This window comes from Meriones unguiculatus, chromosome 7 (assembly GCF_030254825.1).
Source record: "Meriones unguiculatus strain TT.TT164.6M chromosome 7, Bangor_MerUng_6.1, whole genome shotgun sequence".
In the NCBI taxonomy this organism is placed as follows: Eukaryota; Metazoa; Chordata; class Mammalia; order Rodentia; family Muridae; genus Meriones; species Meriones unguiculatus.
In genome coordinates, this window is record NC_083355.1 from 76,608,180 (window position 1) to 76,630,707 (window position 22,528).

General features: G+C 43.5%; 2 protein-coding genes and 1 pseudogene across 4 annotated transcripts in view; 2 read left to right on the forward strand and 1 right to left on the reverse strand.

Moving 5' to 3' along the window:
* The first annotated feature begins 3,391 nt into the window (after positions 1-3,391).
* Positions 3,392-3,979, forward strand: LOC110556909 (large ribosomal subunit protein uL6-like; annotated as a pseudogene).
* Positions 3,980-6,161: 2,182 nt separating this feature from the next.
* On the forward strand, positions 6,162-20,437 carry Klhdc2 (kelch domain containing 2). 2 transcript variants are annotated; one of them, XM_021650936.2, is made up of 13 exons: positions 6,162-6,614; positions 9,981-10,060; positions 12,303-12,420; positions 14,285-14,400; positions 14,668-14,749; positions 15,326-15,409; positions 15,884-15,964; positions 16,042-16,100; positions 17,277-17,386; positions 18,242-18,314; positions 19,085-19,172; positions 19,956-20,008; positions 20,133-20,437. In XM_021650936.2, the coding sequence occupies exons 1-13, from the start codon at positions 6,462-6,464 to the stop codon at positions 20,254-20,256; spliced, it is 1,221 nt and encodes a 406-aa protein (XP_021506611.1). In that variant the 5' UTR covers positions 6,162-6,461; the 3' UTR covers positions 20,257-20,437. The 2 variants fall into 2 exon arrangements, with proteins under 2 accessions (XP_021506611.1, XP_060243555.1); XM_060387572.1 differs by lacking the exon at positions 6,162-6,614 and adding an exon at positions 6,804-6,950.
* Positions 20,438-21,301: 864 nt separating this feature from the next.
* The window catches only part of Nemf (nuclear export mediator factor), a 50,345-nt gene continuing 49,118 nt past the window's right edge, over positions 21,302-22,528 (reverse strand). For both annotated transcript variants that reach the window (XM_021650928.2, XM_060387571.1), the window contains 4 exons: positions 22,311-22,411; positions 22,172-22,215; positions 22,008-22,087; positions 21,302-21,813 (listed from right to left, as the gene is read on the reverse strand). In XM_021650928.2, coding sequence (XP_021506603.1) covers positions 21,736-21,813; positions 22,008-22,087; positions 22,172-22,215; positions 22,311-22,411 — 303 coding nt within the window. In that variant the 3' untranslated portion in view covers positions 21,302-21,735. The remainder of the gene's footprint in view (positions 21,814-22,007; positions 22,088-22,171; positions 22,216-22,310; positions 22,412-22,528) is intronic.

Below are 22,528 nucleotides of genomic sequence, written 5' to 3' on the forward strand. Positions count from 1 at the left end.
ATGTCATCTCATCTGTTGATGCTTAGGGCTAGTTCCTATGTTATAGGTCCTTTATTAAAAAGGCTTTATGTCCCCCAATATCCTGAAAGGGATCCATGGTGTTTTCCTCTACAATTTTTAGTGTTTTGGGTTTTAAACTAAGGCCTTTGATTCACTTTGAATTGATTTCTGTACAAGGCGACAGATAATCCGCAGGGAGAAACCCAGCTCGGCCAGCGACATTTGTTAGACACGCTACCTTTTATCCAGTGTGCATTTCTTCTTCCTTTGTCAAAAAGTGAGTGGGCCCAGCTTTGCTGTTTTATTTCCAGGTCCTCTATGCGAACCCATTGGTCTCTCTGTCTATTCTTATGCCAGCACCAGGCCGTCTTTATCACTACAGCTCTACAGTATAAATTGAAGTTGGGTATTTTGATGCCTCTAGTATTGTCCTTCTGCTTCCGTATTGCTTTGGCTATTTGTGGTCTTTTCTGATTCCATGTGAACTCTTGTATTATTTTTTTCTAAACCTGTGATAAAAGGACATGGGAAAGATTTCACAATTTAAAGATTTTCACAATTTAGTGTATTTTTCCTATTTCGCCTTTTACTGCTTTCAAAGCTGGTAATCCATAAGCAGTATGGATTTAAAATCACTTTATCTGTACAGGTCTGGATGTAGGTCTGTGCACCACATGAACACTTAGTGACCCTGAGGATTAGAAGTGGGTAATGGTCCATGGAGAGCTGGCTGTAAGCTGCTATGTGGGTGCTTGGGAATTGAACCCAGGTCCTCTAGAATAGCAGCCAGCACTCTTGACCCCTGAGCCATCTCTCCAGCTCCCATCACTTAACATTACATTTTCTTTTGTAGTCAGCTTTACAGAAGAAACTTTGCTAGAAATGGGGCTGGGGGGTGCAGATCAGTTGGGAGAATGTACAAGGCCCCAAGCTTGGTCCTGGATAAACCCAGGGTGGTGGCACACACCTGGAATCCCAACACTTGGGAGGTTCAGGCAGGAAGATCAGAGGTTCGTGGATACCCTTAGATACATGGTAGTTTTGAAACTAGCCTGGGCTTATTTTCCTTGAAGTCATTTTTTCACAAATCTCATGTACCAGCCTGGGTAATCCTTGTGTCTAACCTTCCTCTACCCCCACCCACTGCTATCTGAAAGGGAAGGCACCATGTGACTGCTCTGCATAGGACAGACAAGGCTACAGAGCATCCAGGATGTGGTCTATCTTCCTGACCACCTTTAAACTTTCCTGAGATGAGGCTTTCAATTTTTTGTACACATGCCCTTGTTGAGTTCGCTAGCCACCAGCCACTCAGCCTCCTCCACTGACACACACATCTCCTTGACCTGCACAGATGGGCCTTCCATCTTCAGTCTTCTGCCTGGACTGCAGCCGGAAGTCTCATTACAGCCTTGTGCTCGGTTTCTGGTTTCTTTTTGACACTCTCAAGAATGGCGATGGCCCAGCACTGTTTGTACCTATCGACTGTCTTGTGGAAGCGGCAGCAGAAGCCTAGCTTCTTGTGGACCAGGGCCAAGAGTGGCTCTGTGATGTAGGCCACCTTCATCCGTTTCTGGGCCAGGGTCCTCTGGAATGCCTAAGTCCAGGCAGACCATGAAAAGCAGGATGGAGGGTGGCAGCCCCCAACAGCATACATACCCTGCTCACGTCCTCAAAGTGCTGCTCGGCCAGATTTTTCTCTTTCACCTGTTTTATTTAAAAAAAAAAATCCATTAACTTTTGTGTGTGCATGTGTGTATATGGGTGTAGGTGCCCAGCTGTGTGTTTGTGTAGGACAGAGTTGGATGACTTTCTCGATGACTCTCTGCCTTCTTATTGTCATTTTCATCTTTTAAATTTAGCATTGGAGTGCGCTCATGTCACAGTGGAGGTCAGGGGACAGCTCTGTGGAGCCGGTCCCCTCATTCCACCTCTCCTGGTGTGATGGTTGATTTTAGCTGTCAATTTAGCTGTTAATTTTGGCTATGACCAGAAGCAGCTGGACACTCCTAGGAGAATTTTCTTGATTAGATTATTTGAGGTCGGAAGACCCGCTCTAAATTTGTACCGTACCTTCTGGTGGCAGCCCACATAAAAGAACATGGGAGAAGGAAGGTTTTGCTCCTTGCCTGCTTGCCCTCCGTCTTGCTGGAAGCTCATCTATCCTGCTGCTAAGGTCCTCTGCCAGTACTAGAACCTGCTTCTTCAGGATTCCAGCAGGGACTGAAGTCTGGCAGCTCTCCAAGAATCCCCTGGGACTCAAGCACCAGGCTGAGATACATTCGGTCTCATTGACTCAACAACTACTCCATCCTTGACCTCCCCATTGGGAGACTTCCACTGTTGGACTCCTCAGACCACAGCCTGTAAGCCTCCCTAATAAATCATATATGTATGTGAAATACATATATATGTATATAAGTGTGTATATGATATACATATATGAATATGAATTTATATACATATTAATTCTATCAGTTCTGCTTCTTTACATAGCTGATTAATACACAGGGGTTCAGGTCATTAGGCCTGTGCAGTGCTTTTAGCCACTAAACCATCTTGTAAGCCCTCAGCCTCACTTTTTGAGGTAAGGTCTTTCTTGATCCTGGAGCTTGCTGACTGTCTAGGACTGGCTGGCCAATAAGCCTCTAGGGTCGTCTCATCTCTACACCTCAGTGCTTGGACTGCAGATGTATAACTTTTACTAGGTGCCAGGAATCTGAATTAAGTTTCTTCTGCCTATATCGAAAGTATTTTATCCACAAAGCCATCTCCCCAGCCCTTCTGTTTTGCTTTTGAGGCAGGGTCTCAAATAGCTGAGGCTGATCCTCCTGCCTCCACCTCCCAAGTACAGGGATTGCAGGGATGCACCATTACAACTGTTGTTTGAGGCAGAGTTTCATGCAGCCCAGGCTGGCTTTCATCTCACTACACAATCAAGGATAACCTTCAATTTCTGTTCCTCTTGTTTCTATCTCCCAAGTGCTAGGATTACAACCCTGCCATGTCCAGTTTATGTGCTGCTACACGTTGAACCTAGAACTCCACGCATGCTGTTCAAGCACTCTACTTATTGAGCCGCAGCCTCAGCTCTCTACTGTAACAGGGCCTCAGACCTTATCACAACAGACTCCATGATGAAAGTGCTCAGCGGGCCATAAAACTCAGCATGTAGACAGCACAACTTGTCAAAATGAAAAACAAAACAAAACAGAGACCTAATCCATCAAAGCCCATAGTTCTAGGAAAGTCCCTAACTGTACTAACCTTACTTTTTGGATTATGTAGTTCTGCTTCTGGCTAGCTGTTCTTGATAAGTGAAATATGTCAACTCAGAACATGGTTTTCCTGCTTAAAAGTTCACTCTGAGGCTCTCTTTGTCCCATCTACTATGAGAACGAAGACCATTCTCGGCAATCAGGTGGTCGAGACCCCAGAAAATGTCGGCATCACTCTAGAAGGGGCACACAGTCATTGTGAAAGGCCCTGGGGAGCTCTGTGGAGGGGCTTCATTCACGTCAGTGTAGAGCTGAGTCTTCGTGGAAAGAAGAAGAGGTGGCTCCGGGCTGACAAATAGTGGGGTATTTGGAAAGGAACTGGCCACTGTCAGAACCATCTGCAGTCATGTTCAGAACATGATCAAGGGTGTTACACTGGGCTTCTGCTACAAGATGAGGTCAGTGTATGCTCACTTCCCCATCAGCATCATTATCCAGGAGAATGCGTCTTTGGTTGAAGTGTGAAATTTCTTGGGTGAAAAATGTATCCACAGGGTTCGGATTGAGGACAGGTGTTGCTTGTTCTGTCTCTCAGGCCCAGAGGATCAATTAATCCATGAAGGAAATGATATTGAGCTTGTTTCAAATTCAGCGGCTCTGATTCAGCAAGCCACAACAGTTAAAAACAAGGATTTATCAGAAAGTTTTTGGATGGTATCTGTATGTCTGAAAAGGGAACGGTGCAACAGGCTGATGAATAAGACCTCAGTTACCCAGCTCTAGGAATAAGATCCTGAATTATAAGTACAATTTGGAGTATCTTTGGGAACAATAAAAGACATATTTAAAAAATTCACTCTGAGGCTGGGTGATGGTGGTGCACACCTTTAATCCCAACACTTGGGAGGCGGAGGCAGGTGTATCTCTGTGAGTCTGAGGCCAGCCTGGTGTACACAGTGAGTTTCCTGACAGTCAGAGCTACACTGAGAGACTGTCTCAAGAAACAAAAACAAAGAGCCCACCTTGAGAAAAGCTCAAATGCTACACTAGGATCCCAAATACCCAGTGTAGTCGCTGGCTGGCTAATAAAGACTTCCTGTTAGTTTAAATTCACATCCAAGCAGTTTTCTCTGGTGGCTACCCTCAGAATACCACAAAACTTTTCTTGCCCAAGTGCAGCTCATCTGGGACAAGGCTGATGTTGTAGAGACTACCCACTTTCAAGCTCCTGACCCCTAGGGCAGGGTGATCTTCACTGCTGGGAGATCAGTTGCTTATCACAAATGCCAGCTTCAGTTCGGAATGAGTTACAGACAGACTTGCAGTATTGAGAGTTTATGGCCAGCGATGTGGACTCTTCTACCTGCCTAAGGAAACTGATGCTGGATTTTCATCTCATTCAGTACCATGAGCCCAGTAGGAACACTGTGCCCTGACAGGGTATGGCCTGGGAAGCAGCAGGAAGACTCTTTTCACTGTGTGGCTGTCACTGATAATGGAGGGTGAGGAGGGCCCTTTCAGCACTGCGGTGTTCACAGTGTCTTCTAGGGCAACACTGCCCCAGGGAGATCTGGATGATGCCTACGGGGCACGGTGTCACACACCTCTGATCTCAGCACTTGAGAAGCAGAGAAGACAGATCTCTATGAGTTGGAGGCCAGCCTGGTCTACATAGTGAGTTCCAAGACAGCCAGGGCTATGTAGAGACACCCTGGTTCAAAAACAAACAAATAAATAAACAACAATAAAAAGAAGAAAGGAAAGAAGGAAAGAGAGAGGTTACTGTTCCCACAGTACACTTTAAATACATCCTGACTGCAGGCAGAGCCATGTCTGAAAGGCTCCAAAAGCAGGGGATCCTTGGGGGTTCTTCTTCACATGTGGAGAAGCAAGTTTCACGAATCCGGTCTGGGTCTTTGTTGGAGAGGGTAGAAATAATGGTTGCTGTTAAACACTATAAAGTGTTTCACTGTGTTGTAAGGATTGTAAGCTTGTAAGGAGGAACACTGGTAGCTCATGCTGGTTAATGCCCAAACGTCAGATAAAGGTAGTGCGACAGTGTCTCAAAACAAAGAAACAAAAACCGGAAAGGCCTTTGTTCCGTACATAATAATGGAGCTTTATATAAGACAGTGGATTCGAAAGAAATAAAACGACCATCTCACAACTGAGAGTCAATCCAACATGTTTGTTTTGGTACATAGTTCTGGTTGTCCTTGGAACTCTCCATGTATACCTGGCTGGCTTTGGGCTCAAAGAGATCAGCTTCCAGAGTGCTGGGATGAAAGGCCTGCATCATCCCATCCAGCTGTTATTTTGTTCTCATGTAGCTCAGCTGGCCTCACACTTTCAAGGAATGATCTTGAACTCTGGTTCTTCCTGCCTCTATTTTCCCAAGTGCTGGACTAACAGTCCTTTGGGAGCCACTCCAGGCCCTTAACTCTTCAGTTACAGCAAGCACATCTTCAGCAACTGGGGGAGTTTCAATGAGAAACGCTTTTTCTGTTGCTTTTGTTCAATGTATATTTTGTTCAATGTACATTTTTGACAGTCCCTAAACGAAGAGAGGAAAGAAAAAATAAAGATGAGCAGCACGGAGAGCCACCATTTAGATGAGGAACCTGAGTTGTTTTCCAGTCCAGCCTTATTTTACGGGCTAGAAATTGGTTTTAAATAATTCGTCATTCTCATCTGGCCTCATTAAAAGCTCAAATTGTGAGTATGGGATTCGCCTTCCTCGTCCAAGGGTGGGCTATAACGGTTTAGGAACAGTCAGGCCTGGAGCACGCGGAGGCGGGAGGACAAGCGTTGCGAGGCCTCGGAGACCAGAGGACCCGAGCACAGGAGGACTGCGCACCGGTAGGACCCGACGGCCGGAGGAACGGCCGCGCAGGGGGCGGCGGCGCTTCCGGAGCGCGAGGACAGTGTCCGCAGCGGACAACTTCCGGCGGCGGCGTAAACAAGGCCCGGGCGGCCGGAGGCGGGGCGGGCTGCGAGTGCGAGCCAGCTCGGCCGCTCTCCCGCTCAGCGCCTGCCTGGTCAGGGGCGGCCGAGCGGTCCCCGCGAGCCCCGCAGCCGCTGCCCGCGCGCGCCCTAGCGCTCGGCCGGGAGGCGGAGGCCCCGCGCGGGAGAGGCTGGTCGCCGGCGCTGGCTGCGCGCCGCGGTCCGCCGCTCCGCTCTCCTTTGTCTCCCGCCCGCGGGGCCGGAGAGAGCTAAGTGCACGGCGGTGGGTGCAACCTCAAGATGGCTGATGGCAACGAGGATGCCCGAGCGGACGACCTGCCAGGCCCGGCCTTCGAGAGCTACGAGGCCATGGAGCTGGCCTGTCCGGCCGAGCGCAGCGGCCACGTCGCCGTCAGCGATGGGCGCCACATGTTCGTCTGGGGCGGCTACAAGGTCAGTGGGCCCGTCGGGCTCCGCTGTAGCGGTCGCCGTGGCTCTTGCTCGTTCGGGAGAGCACCTTCCCGCCTGCCCCGGTGGACTCAGGGTTCCTGGGCTGTTGTCACTGCCCTTTTGAACTTGTGAGTCAGCCCGTCTCCCCCGCACCTCCTCCGCGGTGTTGTCTTTGGAGTGATCGGGACGAGGCTCTGTTAATGTGGGTTGGGTAGCGGTGACTGTGGCCCAAGTTACGGAGAAGGTTGGAGGCGAGGATATGCAAGAATCACTCACACCTTTGGCCCAGCTGATCCACTAAGGCTTTACCATCCTGGCCTGCGGCCATTTAGCCGACAGGTAATACATTGTTTGTCCGCCGTCTAAACCTAGGCCGCAGGGATCGCTTACTCAACCTTCCCGAAGGTGTAGCGGTGTCAGCAACACCTGTGCAGAGCTCACCAACCTATTGTTTGAGTGCAGAACCGTTTTCCTTTAACTGGTTTCAGCTGAGAACGGATTGCTTCTCAGAAGACCCTACTACGAAAATTAAAGGGAAAAAAATAATCCCACCAGTAACCAATGAGTCCCGGCATCATATGTAATTGGAGTGCAAGTCTTTGGCCTTTGTGGCCAGCTCTCTGCTCAGAGGCATTTGCACTGCCTGCTAGACCCCGAGCTGGCGAGTACCGCTGTTTTCGATTTCAAACAGTGCTCACTGGTTTTGCTGTACTGGTTTTAGAATTCTACGATGCCCTCTAATTCTTGGATTTCATTTGGTGCTCCCTCACTTGATCCGTTTGAACCAAAACCATGAACACTATTTTAATGTTAAAATGCCCTCCCCTTTGGTATTCTTGAAATCCAGTTCTCTTCTCCTGTGCTGGGAATGTTTGCTTCAGGACTCCAGGAACAGTTTAGTTTCAGGTACTGCGACCTGGTGATAGTTGGCCATTTTGAGGTAACTGTCCTGATCTCTTCATTTGGTTTAACCATTAGTTGTATTGCCAGTGCAAATTAATGTGTCATGTCGTGCCCTGCTTGCAGGGACTAGGTTTTTGGAGGTTGCTGTCTCAGATAGCTAGGGAGCAGGTATAGTGACCATTATTAAAACGTAAATTCCGGGAGTGGAGGGATGGCTCAGTGGTTAAGAGCACTAAGCCATATTTCTTGGTTGAATTCTTTTTTTCTTTTTTAATGATTATTTATCTTTACTTTTTCATTTTATGTGCATTGGTGTTTTGCCTACTGTATGTGTGAGGTCGTCTGATCCCCTGGAACTGGAGTGAGCTGCCATGTGGGTGCTGGGAATTGAGCTCAGGTCCTCTGGAGGAGCAGGCACTGAACCATTTCTCCAGCCCTCTGGGCTGAATTCTTAACACCCACATGGCAGCTTGCAGCTGTCTGTAACTCCAGTCCCAGGGGATCTGATACCAACCCCTTGCCTTTTGGGGTACTGCACCTAGGGCTTTATAGACAGGCATGCAGGCAACACACAAACATAAATCTTTTTCAGAATGTAAATTCTCTTTGAAGAAGGTAAACCTGTTGGTCGATCACACTTTGGTCTAAACTGTTATTGTTCTCTTTGTAAAAATTAGCACTGAGATATGGTGTCATAGAGTTTGGCTTTGAACTCTTGATCCTCTGTTTCTTCCACCCAAGTGTTGACATGGGAATGAGACTCCTCAGTAGTGTGAGGGAAAATTACCAGTGGAAAATTTCTGATGGTGGGTTTCTAAGGTCCTCGGTGCCTTGGTCTTAGTAGAAAGGGAAGAATCACTGTCAGTGAGGTAGTTGGTACAGGGTCTGCAGTCCTCCCCTTGGGGGTGGGGAGGAAGGGTCCCTAGCTCTGGCTGGCCTCAAACTCCCAGAAATCCCCCAGCCTCTGCCTCCAGTGCTGGGATTTAAAGTGTGTGCACCACTGCTGGCAACCTCAGCTAGTCTCTGGTTGGATCCCTGAGAATAGACACAGGAAGCCTTGGAGATTGTATCAGAGGCAATAAACTGGCTGCTTTCTAGTAGTCAGTACTTGTCCCCACAAGCCAGGTTGGTCTGCTTGAGGTCAGTCCACTCTTCCCTTTCTAGTCTTCACCTTCACTTGTGTTACTGCTCCACATGAAGAGAAGAAAGAGTTACATGGCTGGCTGCTCCAGTACTGCGCTGTTAATACTCGGGTCTATTGGACCCTGATGCATTTTCAGTGAAGTGCAGTTCTTACTGTGTTTTGTCAATGTCAGAAAGTTGCCAGGGAGGATCCAGGAATGAAATAAGGCAGTCCTTACCAGAGAGAAAGATTCCTGGTTCTACCACTGCTTGCTCAGTAACCTGAGGCAAATTATGTACACTTTACAATCTTGTAGTAAGTTTTTGTTAGTATTAAATAAAGGAATTTAAAGACATAGGGTAAACTTGGTCTTTGTTAATACCTGAAGGGAGGTAGAACAGAACAAGGAAATCAGAGTTGTTACTAAGACTCAGTGTTTACCTAGTTGCAGTTTTGCCCTCAGGATGAGTGGGTGAAAGGCAAGCTTGGCTAGAACACAGTGTTAGCATGGGTGGGGCTTGTAAGTCACTTCAAGTCAGGTGACTGAAATCAAGTCCTGGTCTGTTCTGGTCAAGATAGAGCAAGATCTTAGGGCAGCAGCTCTCAACCTGTGGGTCTCCACTCCTTTGAGGAGGGGTTGAATGACCCTTTCACAGGGGTCACCTAAGACCATTGGAAAACACACTTATTTACATTACAGTTCTTTAACAGGAGCAAAATGACAGTTATGAAATAGCAAAAAAATAATTTTATGGAGGGTCACCATAGTATGAGGATCTCTGTTAAAGGGTTGCACGGGTAGGAAGGTTGAGAACCACAGTCTTAGGAGGAGCTCCCCAGGTGGATCTCTGTTAAAGGGTTGTAGGGTTAGGAAGTTTGAGAACCACAGTCTTGGGAGCTCCCCAGGTGGCCCTTGTCCTTTTTGCACGTGTTGTATCAAAAGTGTGACTGAAGATCTGTCTGCCCTTAGCTTTATTGTATGTGTGTTAGTCCTGAAGACTGCATTTAATATTAGTAAGTATACAAAATGTAATTTTATATGATCAATATCTTAAGTAGTATCTCAGTAAGATAGAAAAAAACCTACAAAATGCCTTTTTAAAATATCACTTGCTGGGCTCAGTGCATAAACCACTTGCAGCACAAGCCTGATGATCTGAGTGTGATCTCCAGAACCCATTTCAAGGTGGGAGGAGAGAATGGACAGCGCAAGGTTGTCCTCTGACTGCACGTGGGCACTATGACACGTGTGCTGTCCCACGTGCGCACACACCCCAACACTCTAGTAATAACTAAAATAAAATGTCAGTTATTTATATTTGTAATCTTCTTATGCTTCACAGAGTAACCAAGTGAGAGGACTATATGACTTTTATCTGCCCAGAGAAGAACTATGGATCTACAACATGGAGACTGGAAGATGGTAACTGGGTGTTCGGGTGTGTGGGGCTGACTGGAAAACTTCAAATAAGGTTGCAGAGGAAGTTGAAAACCTATGGGGGGTGTGGGGAGGTTTTTTGTTAGTTTTCTTGAGATGAGGTCTTTTTACACAGCTGTCCTGGAACTTACAGAGATCCTCTGCCTGGGATTAAAGGTTTGCCTCACATTCTAAACTATTAGAAAACCCATTATGAGTAATTGAGATGCTAAGCTTTCTTTTTCTAGAAACAGTGGACTAGGTTAGCTGCTGAGCTTCAGACACAGTGGATACTGTCATGATCTCAGAAGCTTCTAGTTAAGACAAGGTAGAGATGTAGAGCCCGGAATGGGAGGGTGCGACGAGTGCGGTTGGTATTGAGAAAGAGGCTTTTAGTTTGCGTAATTGTTAGGTTTTGTGTGGCTTATATGTTAATAATGTATTAACTTATTTAATGTACATTGGAGTTTCACCTGCATGTATGTGAGGGTGTCAGATCCCTCACCAGAGTGACAGACAGTTGTGAGCTGTCACGTGGGTGCTAGGGGTTGAACCTGGGACCTCTGGAAGAGCAGCCAGTGCTCTTAACTGCTGAGCCATCTCACCAGCCCATGCATGGTATAATTTTTATCTGTTGAAAAGAAGTTTTGAGAAAAGCCTTTTAAAGTAGTATTTTCTGGCTTGCATTAATAGCTGAGTGGCAAAGTACTTGCCTGCTTGGTATGAGGCCCCGAGTTTGCCTTTTCAACTGGAAGAGAAGACAAAAGGTCTGCTTAAAGAGAAAAATGAAGGAATGGAGAGATGGCGCAGGGGTTAGTTAATAAAAGTAGACCGACTGCTCCTCCAGAGGAAGAGCATCTCCCATCTCCCACTTGGTGGCTCACAACTATCTGTAACTCCGGTCATGGAGATCTGATGCCCTCTTCTGGCCTCTGAGGGCAGCGGGCACACAGAGTACAGGCACCAGTACAGGCAAAATTCTCCCCCCCCCCACATAAAATAGGTAAAGTAATTTTAAAAATTAAAAAAAAAAAGAGCCTGGTATAGTATACATGCCTTTAATCCCAGCATGTGGGAAATAGAGGAAGGTTAATCTCTTTGAGTTTGAGGCCAGCCAGGTTTACAGAGTGAGTTCCAGAATAGCCAGGGCTACACAAAGAAACCCTGTCTTGAAAAACCTGAACAAAACCTGTCATATCTGAGAGGGTCCTCAGTGTCATCGCTGCCTGTTCACAGCTGTACAGGTTAGGGATGCCAGTAGACTGTATAGGGCTCTCAGAATCCTGGATTAGCCTTTTGGGGGTGTATAAAGATGTTTCCCTGTAGTTTGTTTCATGAAAGCTTTACACTTTAAAAGAGTTTTGTTCTTTATTGTCAATCTTAAAGCTAGAATGGTAGTTCTACTTGGTTGGTTTAACATAGGTCACAATCATTTTTGTCAATAGTAAATCAGTTAATATGGGCTATTTGCTAATCTTTTTTTAGAGGACTGAAAAATTCCCAACAGAGGAATGTAACATATTTTTTTAAGATTAAGAGTATAAACAAATAAGCCTGCTTTAAGCCAGCAAAGATTAAAATGATAATATCTAATGATGTGATCAGGACGTGTACCACTAATATTGTGAACCTCTAAAGCTGAGCATGGTGGTACATTTGTTTAATTCTAACATGGGAGAAAGAAGTAGGCCAGCCAGGGCTGCATAACTGATAGTATATGTACAGATTTATTTAAATCACTAAAAGGATCTGTTGAATTACCTGCCAGCAGTAGGAATGTTGAAGTTTTCCTTTTGGTCCTTGGTGTGCTTTAGAACAATCAGGGCCATGGAGATGGCTCAGCAAATAAAGGTGTTTGCCGTCAAGCCTGATGAGCCAGGTTTGCATTCCTGAGTCCATACAATGGAGAGAGAATCTTCAGCACCTATGATGTGCAGGCCTTCATATGTATGCTGTGACAACCTGTGCCCACACCGACACAGAAATAAATGTAAAGCAAAGGCCTCCCAGCCAGTTAAGTCCATATAAATAGAAAGCGGACATTTTGAGAAATGCTTCATGGAACAGGAGAGGCTTTCAGAGCCTTTCCTTCTGCCTGTGTGTGAGACTGTCTTCCACTGTCTGGACAAGCTCAAAGGGGCAAAACTGTTTTTTCCGGTTACTTTTCTCTTATTGTGGGGATATACCTTAATCAATTTTGTATTTTTCATCCTCTGGGAAACTAATCATCTAACTTTCCCCCTTTTAGGAAAAAAATGAACACTGAAGGTGACGTTCCTCCTTCTATGTCTGGGAGCTGTGCTGTGTGTGTAGACAGGGTGCTGTACTTGTTTGGAGGGCACCACTCAAGAGGCAATACAAACAAGGTTAGTGTTCCCAAGGATTGTGGTTTGTGGCAGGATTCTCTTTTCTCAGTTCGACCTCAGAGAAGTTCGGCTTATCCTGTGAGCTCTAGTTAAGTGTACTTGATTGTGGTGTGAGTGTGCGTTGCAGGATTTTCTCGACCAGTCTGTTTACTATGCCTTTGTGAAGCCGACGTTAGCAGCCTCTGTGCAGTAACTTCCTAGGTGTTTTCTGCTTGGTGTTCTCAATTGCTTGTTCTAACAACCGTGAGTGGGTATGTAGGTGAGTGTTAACTAGAAAGTATTTTCAAAGACCATTACAGACAAAGGACTTGGAGTGAAGGGTAAAGGTGAACTCAGAAAGTCATAGGGATAAAGTAGTACTGAAAAAAAGAAAGCAAATAGTAACACTTCTCTGTTGTTGCCCTAAGACACAGGCTGTTCTGATTTGTCCATTTTTTTCCAAATAGGAAAAAAGATGTCAGTTGTTCTTTTCACTCCAGTAAAGATGAAGTTTCAGAAAGGTATACACAGTATATAGGTAGACTCATATTAACTCATTGATTTTGCAACTCAGTAAACACTTTGTATGCAGAGTACAAAGCTGGACTGGAGGCAATAGAGATGAATGGTGCCGTTCCTGAGTTCAGGAGCTCACATTCTGGAGCAGACACATTCTGGAGCAGACACCTAAAGGAATCTGACCACATGACTGCAGGATAGCTATCCAGTGGGGACATACGCACAGAACCTGGTGCTCCTCCGTCTCTCAAAGAGTGTTTGACATTGGGTGTATAGGATGGCGTTAGAACACGTGTTTCTCAATAGTTCTCAATTAGAACAGTGCTCGAATTGAACAGTAAGAAGTCACAGTGTTGAGACAGGCTGGCATGTTTATTCAAGGAGAAGTCAGTGGCTTGAGATCTGGGGGGAGCATTGTAGAGTCACTCACACTCCAGACCATCACTTCTTCCTTAGGTAATAAGTGCAGATATGAGAGGAAAGAAGTGGACACGACCTGGAAAGGCTTTGGAGGGGTCGAGGCTGCTTTCCAGGGGGTGGGTAATAGAATGATTAATAGTTACTAACTCTGCCAGAGGTCAGTGTTTTACATTTCACCAAAAGGATACCTAGGTGTCTGAGAAATGTGAGATGTCTGTGTTTTGTTACCTGGGTTCAAGTCCTTAGACCAGTATTTAACCTTTTTATAAGACTGATTTTTATATGTGTGGGTATTTTATTTTATGTGTATGGGTATTTTGCCTTTGAATATGTTTTTGCACCACGTGTATGCCTATTGCCCGACAAAGCCCCTGGAACTGGAGTTCAAGACTGTTGTGAGCTGTGTGGGTGCTGGGAATCAAACCCAGTTTCTCTGGAAGAGCAGCTAGTGTTCTCTCAGTACTGAGCAATCTGGCCAACTCTGAGTATTTACCCTTAAGTACTGACTTGTCTTTAGGCAGGCAGACATGTTAGGTTGAATATGAAGATCCTTGTTTATTTTTGTAACATGGTCCTGCTATAAATTGGTCAATCAATTAAAAAAACAGGAAAATTCAAACTACTTATCTAAAGTTTAGGACAAGATGGGGAGCTTGTACCAAGATGTAAATGAACACATAGCCAATTACTTTGTCATAGAGTAGAAGTGTAGCTAATGAAAGCAAAAGGAGCAGAACAAATTTAGTTTTAGTGATTTAAATAATTTACATTCTGTTGTAAATTCATAATTTTTTTTTTTTTTAATTCATAATCTTGACCCAGACCAGTGTGGCAGCCAGTTGGCAGTCAAGCTCAGCAATGAATTAGATGGCACCTTTATGACACAAATGCCAATACTGAGTTTTCTACATAACCAAAACTAACTGAAATCATTGCTTCTTAACAGTTCTACATGTTGGATTCAAGGTCTCCAGAGAGAGTGTTACAGTGGGAAAGGATTGACTGCCAAGGAATTCCTCCATCATCCAAGGACAAACTTGGTGTCTGGGTATATAAAAACAAGTACGTTAGAAGCGCTGTAGGTTTGTCCTTTTGTGCAGAATGTAGTTACCCTATCCGTCAGCATTATAAATAAGCATGGAGCATATCACATAGTAAATTAATACATGAGTTCATTTAACCTAGCTCCTAAAAGCTAGTTGTCATGTTAAGCATGCTTATTTAATAATTAGTGTGCTCAACTCATTCCATATATCAAGATTAAAAAAAGTCCTGTGACCTAGCTTTCAGACACTTATATCTTTAATGTTTCGGCTTTATATCAAACAGGTTAATATTTTTTGGAGGGTATGGATATTTACCTGAAGATAAAGTATTGGGAACTTTTGAATTTGATGAAACATCTTTTTGGGTGAGTGTTTTCATAATTGCACATGTTTACTTAGTATGTTGAAAGTGCATTCTACCTGCTGGAGAGATGGCTCCATTGTTAAGAGCACCGTCTGCTCTTCCAAAGGATCCAGGTTCACTCCCAGCACCCACATGGTAGCTTGCAACAGTCTATAACTCTAGTTCCGAGGAATCTGACACCATCACGTCAGTGCACATAAAATAAAATCAAATCAAATTTAAAAATGCTTTCTATTTTGTTTTTATTTACTTTCTGAAATTTGTAGCAATTTTGAAATTGTAATTTTGTGCGTGTGAGTGTATGCCTCGTATAAGTGGCACAGTGTTCATGTGTTAGTCAGAGGGTAACTTGGGGGAATGGGTTCTGGAAATTCAGTGTAGGCCATCAGGCTTGGCAGCAGGTACCTGGCCAGCTGAGGCATCTTACCGGCCCAGAAATAATATTACATTCGCTAGTAGTTTATTCATTTTGCTTGTTAATAAACTGGGCAAGCAACGGTTGCATAATTTTGTAAACAATGTTTTACAAACAATTGTAAAATAACATAGTTTTTGTTTTTGTTTTTTTTTTCTGTAGAATTCAAGTCATCCGAGAGGGTGGAATGACCACGTACATATTTTAGACACTGAAACATTTGCCTGGAGCCAGCCCATCACTACCGTGAGTTACTGAAGAAGGAAGTGTGCTTAGAGAACTGGTGCACCAGAGTTGGGAGGGGTCTGAAGTCTTCGTTTTCTCTAATGAGGCCCTCGGTAGCTTTATTGCTCTCCAAGGAGCGCAAGCCTCAGAAGTTTAACAGATACAGAGACTCTGTATTGGACCTTACTTGCTAGTAACTAAACTGGGCTTTAAATTGAAAGTTATTTAAAGATTAGATTTTTTTTTCCTTTTAAAGATACTGTACAATGTGCCAGTCATTTTTTTTTTTTTTAACAACTATTGTAACACTGACTAGCTCATTTAGTGACAGTCTCAGAGATATGGAAACACTCAGTGGCATCAGCTTTCATACTGGGGCTGTCTAGTGGCCAAGTATCTGGCATATTCTTACTCTGTGATTGGTATTTTTCCTGTTGGTATTTTTCCTGTTTGTAAAGTTCACGTTCATGACGCTGTTTTATACCATTTCAATAGGGTAAAGCACCATCCCCTCGTGCTGCCCACGCCTGTGCAACTGTTGGAAACAAAGGCTTTGTGTTTGGGGGCAGATACCGAGTGAGTATAAAGACAGTTTTCAATGGCTGGCTTGTAGGTGCTTCAAATGGTAACTACTTACTTAACTCTTTTTTTAGGATGCTAGAATGAATGATCTTCACTATCTTAATCTGGATACATGGGAGTGGAATGAACTGTAGGTATTACCTTAGATATTTAGAAAAGCTTTCCCAGATACACTTCAAACCCCAGCCCCATTCCCTATTAGTATGTAATAAACGTGCTTCAAGTTTCTGTCATTTTGGATTTAAGTAAACATGATTACTAGGGTCCTTAAGGAAGGAATTTTATTTTTATTTCCAGTTTCCCTAACTATGTGCCTGGTACAGCATGTGTTCAGTGTTTGCTGAAAGAAAATATCTAAAGTTGATTCTGCCTTCAAAGAACATAGTTCAGTATAAAGTATGTAGTTAATATTGAGAGGCTTCTCTTTTTAGCATGTGTCTGATATAAGATGTGCATACATGATGTATGTGTGTGGGGGAGCATGTTGTGTGTGTAGGTGTGAATAGGTCCAAAGCTAACACTGAGGGTCTTCACATTGTGTACTGTATCATGGAGGAAGGGTCTCTCAACTGAATCCAGAGCTCACCAACATGGCTAGCTAGCCAGCTTTCTTGAAGTGTCTCGTGGCCGTCTGCGTGCCACTATATGCACTTATAGGTGGGCTACCATATCCTCTTGTTACTAGTGTAAGTGCTGGGGATCTGAATGGTCCCCACACATTTATAGCAGGTACTCTCCCTGCTGAGCCCAGGAAGCCTTTTTCAAGTGTTCTTTTTCTATAACCATGTATATTTGAAAGGAGTGCTCGGCATTTCCCTGGTGTTGCTTTAAACGTAATTTCACGTATGAGGTGACTGTGTGCATGTGGGGACCAAGTTTAGTACTTGGCACACCCAGTGCTGTCCACGTTTAGTTCAGGATTTTTTTTTTGTTCTTGTGACCGTCTTACAACACAGTATAGGTTAGCATGGAATTCGGTCTATAGTCTAGACTCTCCTCTAACTTGTGGAAGGTTTCTTCATCAACCCCACAGTGCTGGGATTCCGAGTGTGAATCTCTTCTTTCTTTTCCTTTTGAGACATGGTCTCTCCTGGCCGGGGATTTGTCTAGTAGGATGGGCCAGCATACTGTAGGGGCTCACCTCCCCACCAGTAGGATTGCAAGCATGCATCAAGCCTGACCCCCACCCCCTTTTAAATGCCTGCGTTCTGGGACTAAAACGTGGGTTTTCAAGTACTTTATTGACTGAATTATCTCCCACACTCTAAAAACAGATATTATAACTCAACTATTTATTTACTTTTAGAATTCCACAAGGTATATGCCCCGTTGGCCGATCCTGGCATTCACTTACACCAGTCTCTTCAGACCATCTTTTTCTCTTTGGAGGATTTACCACTGAAAAACAGCCACTAAGTAAGTCCTTAAAATATATATTATGGGGGGGAGGGGGGAATGATACATTGTAGCTGTGGATCATATCTTTAGTAGTATATGTAGAGAGACTATCTGGTATATTGTATGGATGTATTGCCTGTCAATTAACAAACCTATGGCCTATATAGGAAAGGGTAGAAGGTGGGAATATCCGGCAGGCAGAGAAGATGGTTAGAGCCAGGTGTGGGAGATATCCAGCCATGCAGGAGAATATAGATTAGCATAAATGGGTTATTTGAAGTTCTGGACTAGTCAGAGAAAAGCCCAGCTCTATGGCCTACATATCTGTAAATATATTTTGAGTCTCATGTGTCTTTTTTCTGGCAGCTTGGGGCCAGGAAGAAAAACCACCCCAATAATGCTACCTATGCTACTCACTGAAATTCAGTCCTAGATGTAGCCTTTCAGGTTGGCTTGTTAGGTTTGGTCTGTAACACCTGATATTGACCTAAATACATTCTGCCTGGTTAAGAAAAAAATGACTTGGGGGCTGGAGAGATGGTTCAGAGGTTAAGAGCACTGGTTGTTCAGTACCAAAGGTCCTGAGTTCACTTCCCAGCAACCACATGGTGGCTCACAACCATCTATGGTAAGATCTGATGCCCTCTTCTGGCAAGCAGGAGTACATGTAAGCAAAACACTGTATACATAATAAATAAGTAAATATCTTAAAAAGAAAAAATTACTTGGAACACTTAAAATCCCTGCTGAAAGGCACACCCAGGAGAGCTTCCTTAACCACAAGAACAGGATTTGACTTTTTAAAGCTGTGCCCTTAAATGTCACACTGACAGGATGAATGTACTTCATAGCCTTTTCTTTTGGTTTAATCAGGTGATGCCTGGACTTACTGCATCAGTAAAAATGAATGGATTCAGTTTAATCATCCTTATGCTGATAAACCAAGGTATGATTTCTTACAACTAATTGAGAAGGCCCATGGGTATAGGGGACTGATAAGAACTGAGGCTGCTTTGGCTGCAGTTTTCCTAAATCTTGGTATTTATTAAGGTTTACCTTACTTCCCCAAAGGAAATCATTACTAGCTTGCTTTCCTACCGTCTATAAGGAGGACACTGGTAATGTTTTAAATTTTTTAAGAATGTTTATGAGGGGAAAAAAATCAAACCAAGAATCATTCATTGGTTTGTAGTAGGATTATTCAAGAAAGAGTAAGTCAAACTTTTCAAAGGCAGGGATTAAAAAAAAAAGCTGGTTGAGGAGGCATATATTTGTAATCTCAGCCCTTACAAGCCAGAAGCAGGAGGAACAAGCAGATGGCCAGCTCTGGGGTCCATGAGACACTAGAAAAGTTGTATGGTTTGTTTTTAAACACTGATAGGATATTCTTAATCCTCAAAAGGAATTGCTACAGGCAGTTTACATACATAGCATTGGTGTTTAAAATGAATTTAAATATTCCAGCCTTCATCCAGGCCTCCAACCCAAGAATAGTCATGCTGCTATGACATATTGGCAGACCTTTCCATAGAATTATCCAGCTTGGAGAGCTTTGTTAATTTCAGTGTTTCTTAGACACTGTGTGGGGCCAACTCACCTTGCTACTGTTTAGGCCCCATAAGATTTTTTTTTAAAAGATTTATTTTATTATGTATACAGTGTTCTGCCTGCATTGTATTGAGTTACTCTGAACTCACACTTTTGTTTTACATGCAGGTTATGGCACACAGCTTGTGCAAGCGATGAAGGAGAAGTGATTGTTTTTGGTGGTTGTGCAAACAATCTGCTGGTACACCACAGAGCTGTGAGTACACCTTCAGTGTGACTGAACATACATTTTGGAAAATAACACTTTGTATAGCAACAATCCATGTGTGCATGTGTGTCATGGGATGAGGACAATAATGTATTTAATTGTCCTATCATATGGGCCTTGGGGATCTAATTCAGGTTGTCATCCTTGGTGACAAGAGCCACTGAGGTGAATTTTTGGAGGGGTGAGAGGGGGCAGGGTATTTGAGACAGGGTTTCTCTCTGTAGCCCTGACTCCTGGAACTCACTTTGTAGACCTCATTTTGTAGCTCTGGCTGGCCTTGAACTCCAAGAGATCTTCCTCCCTCTGCCTCTCAAGTACTGGGACTAAAGGCATGTTCCATCACTGCTCTACTTGTTTAAAGAACAAAACCCCCTCCTATGCTAGGTCTTTTGCTTTTATGTATGTATGTATGTGCATGCATTTCTCAGTGGAGACCAAAAGAGGTTATTGATTCCCCTAGAGTGGGATTGCAGGTTGTAAGCACCCCTAGTTGGGTGCTGGGAACTGAACTCAGGACCTTTGGAAGAGCAGCCAGTGCTCTCAACAGCTGAGCCATCTCTCTCCCCAGGCCCCCTTTTTCTGCATTGCTTAGTACTGAACACAGGTCTGCGCATGCTAGTTGGCATTTTACTAGTGAGCTGCAATCCTAGCTCTGGGACCAGCCCTTTCCCAGTACTCTCCTGCCTTTGCCTCCTAGAGCTGGGGTTACAGAATACCACACCAGCCTGCTTTCAGTGCTTGCATTTTAATGTGTTCCTTTTTTTTTTTCAGGCACATAGTAATGAAGTACTTATATTTTCAGTTCAACCAAAATCTCTTGTACGGTAAGTTCTTACCAGGCATTTGGCACCAGGTATATGATTACTTAAAGGCAATAATGAGTCTTCATTAATGTACTTAATGTACTTCTTAATAAAGTTATTTTTCTCTTTCCTTGTGCACTTTTAGGCTAAGCTTAGAGGCAGTCATCTGCTTTAAAGAAATGCTAGCCAGCTCGTGGAACTGCCTTCCAAAGCACTTACTTCACAGCGTTAATCAGAGGTTCGGCAGCAACAACACTTCGGGATCATAAGGCTTTGTATACAACACTTCTGCTACTGCATGGAGAACAAGCCTGTCTGTCACAGAGCGGCACCCTTTGTATAATTATATGCATTGTTGTAGTTTGAAGCTTTCTGGGTTTTATGTGCATGTGAATGGCCTAGAGAACCTATTTTTGTGTCTAAAGTTTACAATAAATGTATTTAACACCAGTACCTGTCCAGTGTTTAAAAAAAAAAATTCACTGTATTGGCTTTTTATACCAAGAATGGGTATAACATTATTTTTACATTTATCTTTTGATAATTTGGATGTAATATGTGTAAAAACGGAAAAATTCTACATCTTTGGCATTTCACTTATGTAGCCAATGCTGGTCTTGAATCAGTAAAATTCTATTAAGTGATAGCACATTTTTTTTTTAATCCTATCAATCACACCCAAGTGTGTGGGGGTAGGGAGGGGCAGTGTAAGTCAGTCTTATATAGCCCAAGTTGCAATTAATTTCGTATTAATGTGTTGATGTAGTCCTGGGACCCGTGGTCATGTTTATTATCCAGTTAATTAAAAAGTAGCAGTCTGTACCTCATAAACGGAGAGATAATGTATAACTTCACCCTCCATTCTGACACGAGACAGAAGAAAACTGGGCCAGAAGTCTTTAGTGATAAGCTTAACACCCCCCCCAGGTTTCTCTGTGTAGCCTTGGCTGTCCTGGAATTGCTCTGTAGACCAGGCTGGCCTAGAACTCGAGATCTGCCTGCTGCCACCACTGCCCGGCAAAATAAAAAGAAAAGCAAGCACTTTTGCTATTACAGGTTAAGACACTTGAGGCTGGCAGTGGTGGTGCACACCTTTAATCCCAGCACTTGGGAGACAGAGGAACGTAGATCTCTGGGTCTGAGGTCAGCCTGGTCTACAGAGCGAATTCCAGGATAGCTAGGGCTACACATAGAAGCCCTGTAAAGACACTTAACTATTGATAGCTGCTAGAAAATGGCATACAACTTAATGACATTACAAAGAAGAAATCAGGGTTGAAGGTGATGTATATGAATGCATGAAAACAACTGTCATCTTGTGTTAATTTTTGCATTTGGTGTAGATTTGACAAAATGTTTAAGACACAAACCCTAATTTTTAATTGCCCCACAAAAGCAAACCAAAACCTCTCATGATTGGCTGTGATGTGTATTAGATGGTATATACAGTCGACCACTGGTCAGTAGTTTATGCAGTTGAGCCACGTCAGGGGCTTTACATCATGAAATGGGAGAATTACAGATGTGTATCTTTCTAAATTTTCACAAATATTTTAGGAAATACTATTGTAATAGTTTATATATATATATATATAAAATTTGGGAAAAAACATCTTTAGTCCTTTTGGTGATACAGCAAGGCAATGTGTTCATTTGACGATGTGGAAATCTATTAGCATATTGTCTGCATCTTTAACTTCCAAAGGTTATAAAACTGGCTCTTCCAAGTGTTGAGGATTTCATTTCAGCTATTTTCTTTTTACATGCAGAAGGTTAGGTGCAGACACTTTCACTTTTCCAGGAATGTTTCTTGATAAATCTGTGTCCTAAAAAAGAAAAGTGCGTAATATTCTCATACCCTGTATAGTAAATCATGTTTAGTATAATAATGGGTACTCTACTGTGAGAAGAAAGGTATTTACAACTTTTGCCGAGAAAGTCTAGGGTTCCTGGATTAACTGTATTAGGACAACAGAAAAGAGCTGGACTCTAGTCACAGAGTTCTGAAGGGAAACTTTACCTTCACACTGCGGAATAAGTCTTTTTCTCTTGCTGTTGCTTCTTTGGAGTGCATGAAACTGTTCAAGGCTGTCTTTGCAGCTGTAAACAGAGCACAAAACAGTGCACTTGTGGTTTAGTCACTAAACTATTTTAAAATCACAATTTAAAGAAATCCTAAATTACCTTTTCCTTTTTTCTGAACTCCAGGAGTAAGTTTCACTTTGTATCTTAAAAAAAATATTTGTATGAGTTACTACAGGGAGCTCACAAGATTTGTAAAGCCATTGTGCCAACTATTATGAGCGAAATAATAGTGACTTACTTATAGTTTGTCATGGTGGTATAAGGTGCACATATTGGAATGGCAAACATTAGTACATCTTCAGGGTGTGGCTGTCCTGTTAAAGAATCAAACAGATTTTCCTAAAAGAAGAAAGTAAGAACAATTATAAAAGGAATTTATGCTGAACTTTAAAAAACAGTAGGTGCTTGGGGGAGGGAGTGCTGTTAGGCTACTGAGCCCTTGGCTAATGTGCCATC

Excerpts from the sequence above, each read along its gene's own strand:
- Klhdc2 (XM_021650936.2), top strand. The coding sequence starts at position 6,462 with ATGGCTGATGGCAACGAGGATGCCCGAGCGGACGACCTGCCAGGCCCG. Across the intron at positions 16,101-17,276 it reads ACATGGGAGTGGAATGAACT|AATTCCACAAGGTATATGCC; the intron begins GTAGGTATTACC and ends ATTTACTTTTAG. Across the intron at positions 20,009-20,132 it reads CAACCAAAATCTCTTGTACG|GCTAAGCTTAGAGGCAGTCA; the intron begins GTAAGTTCTTAC and ends GTGCACTTTTAG.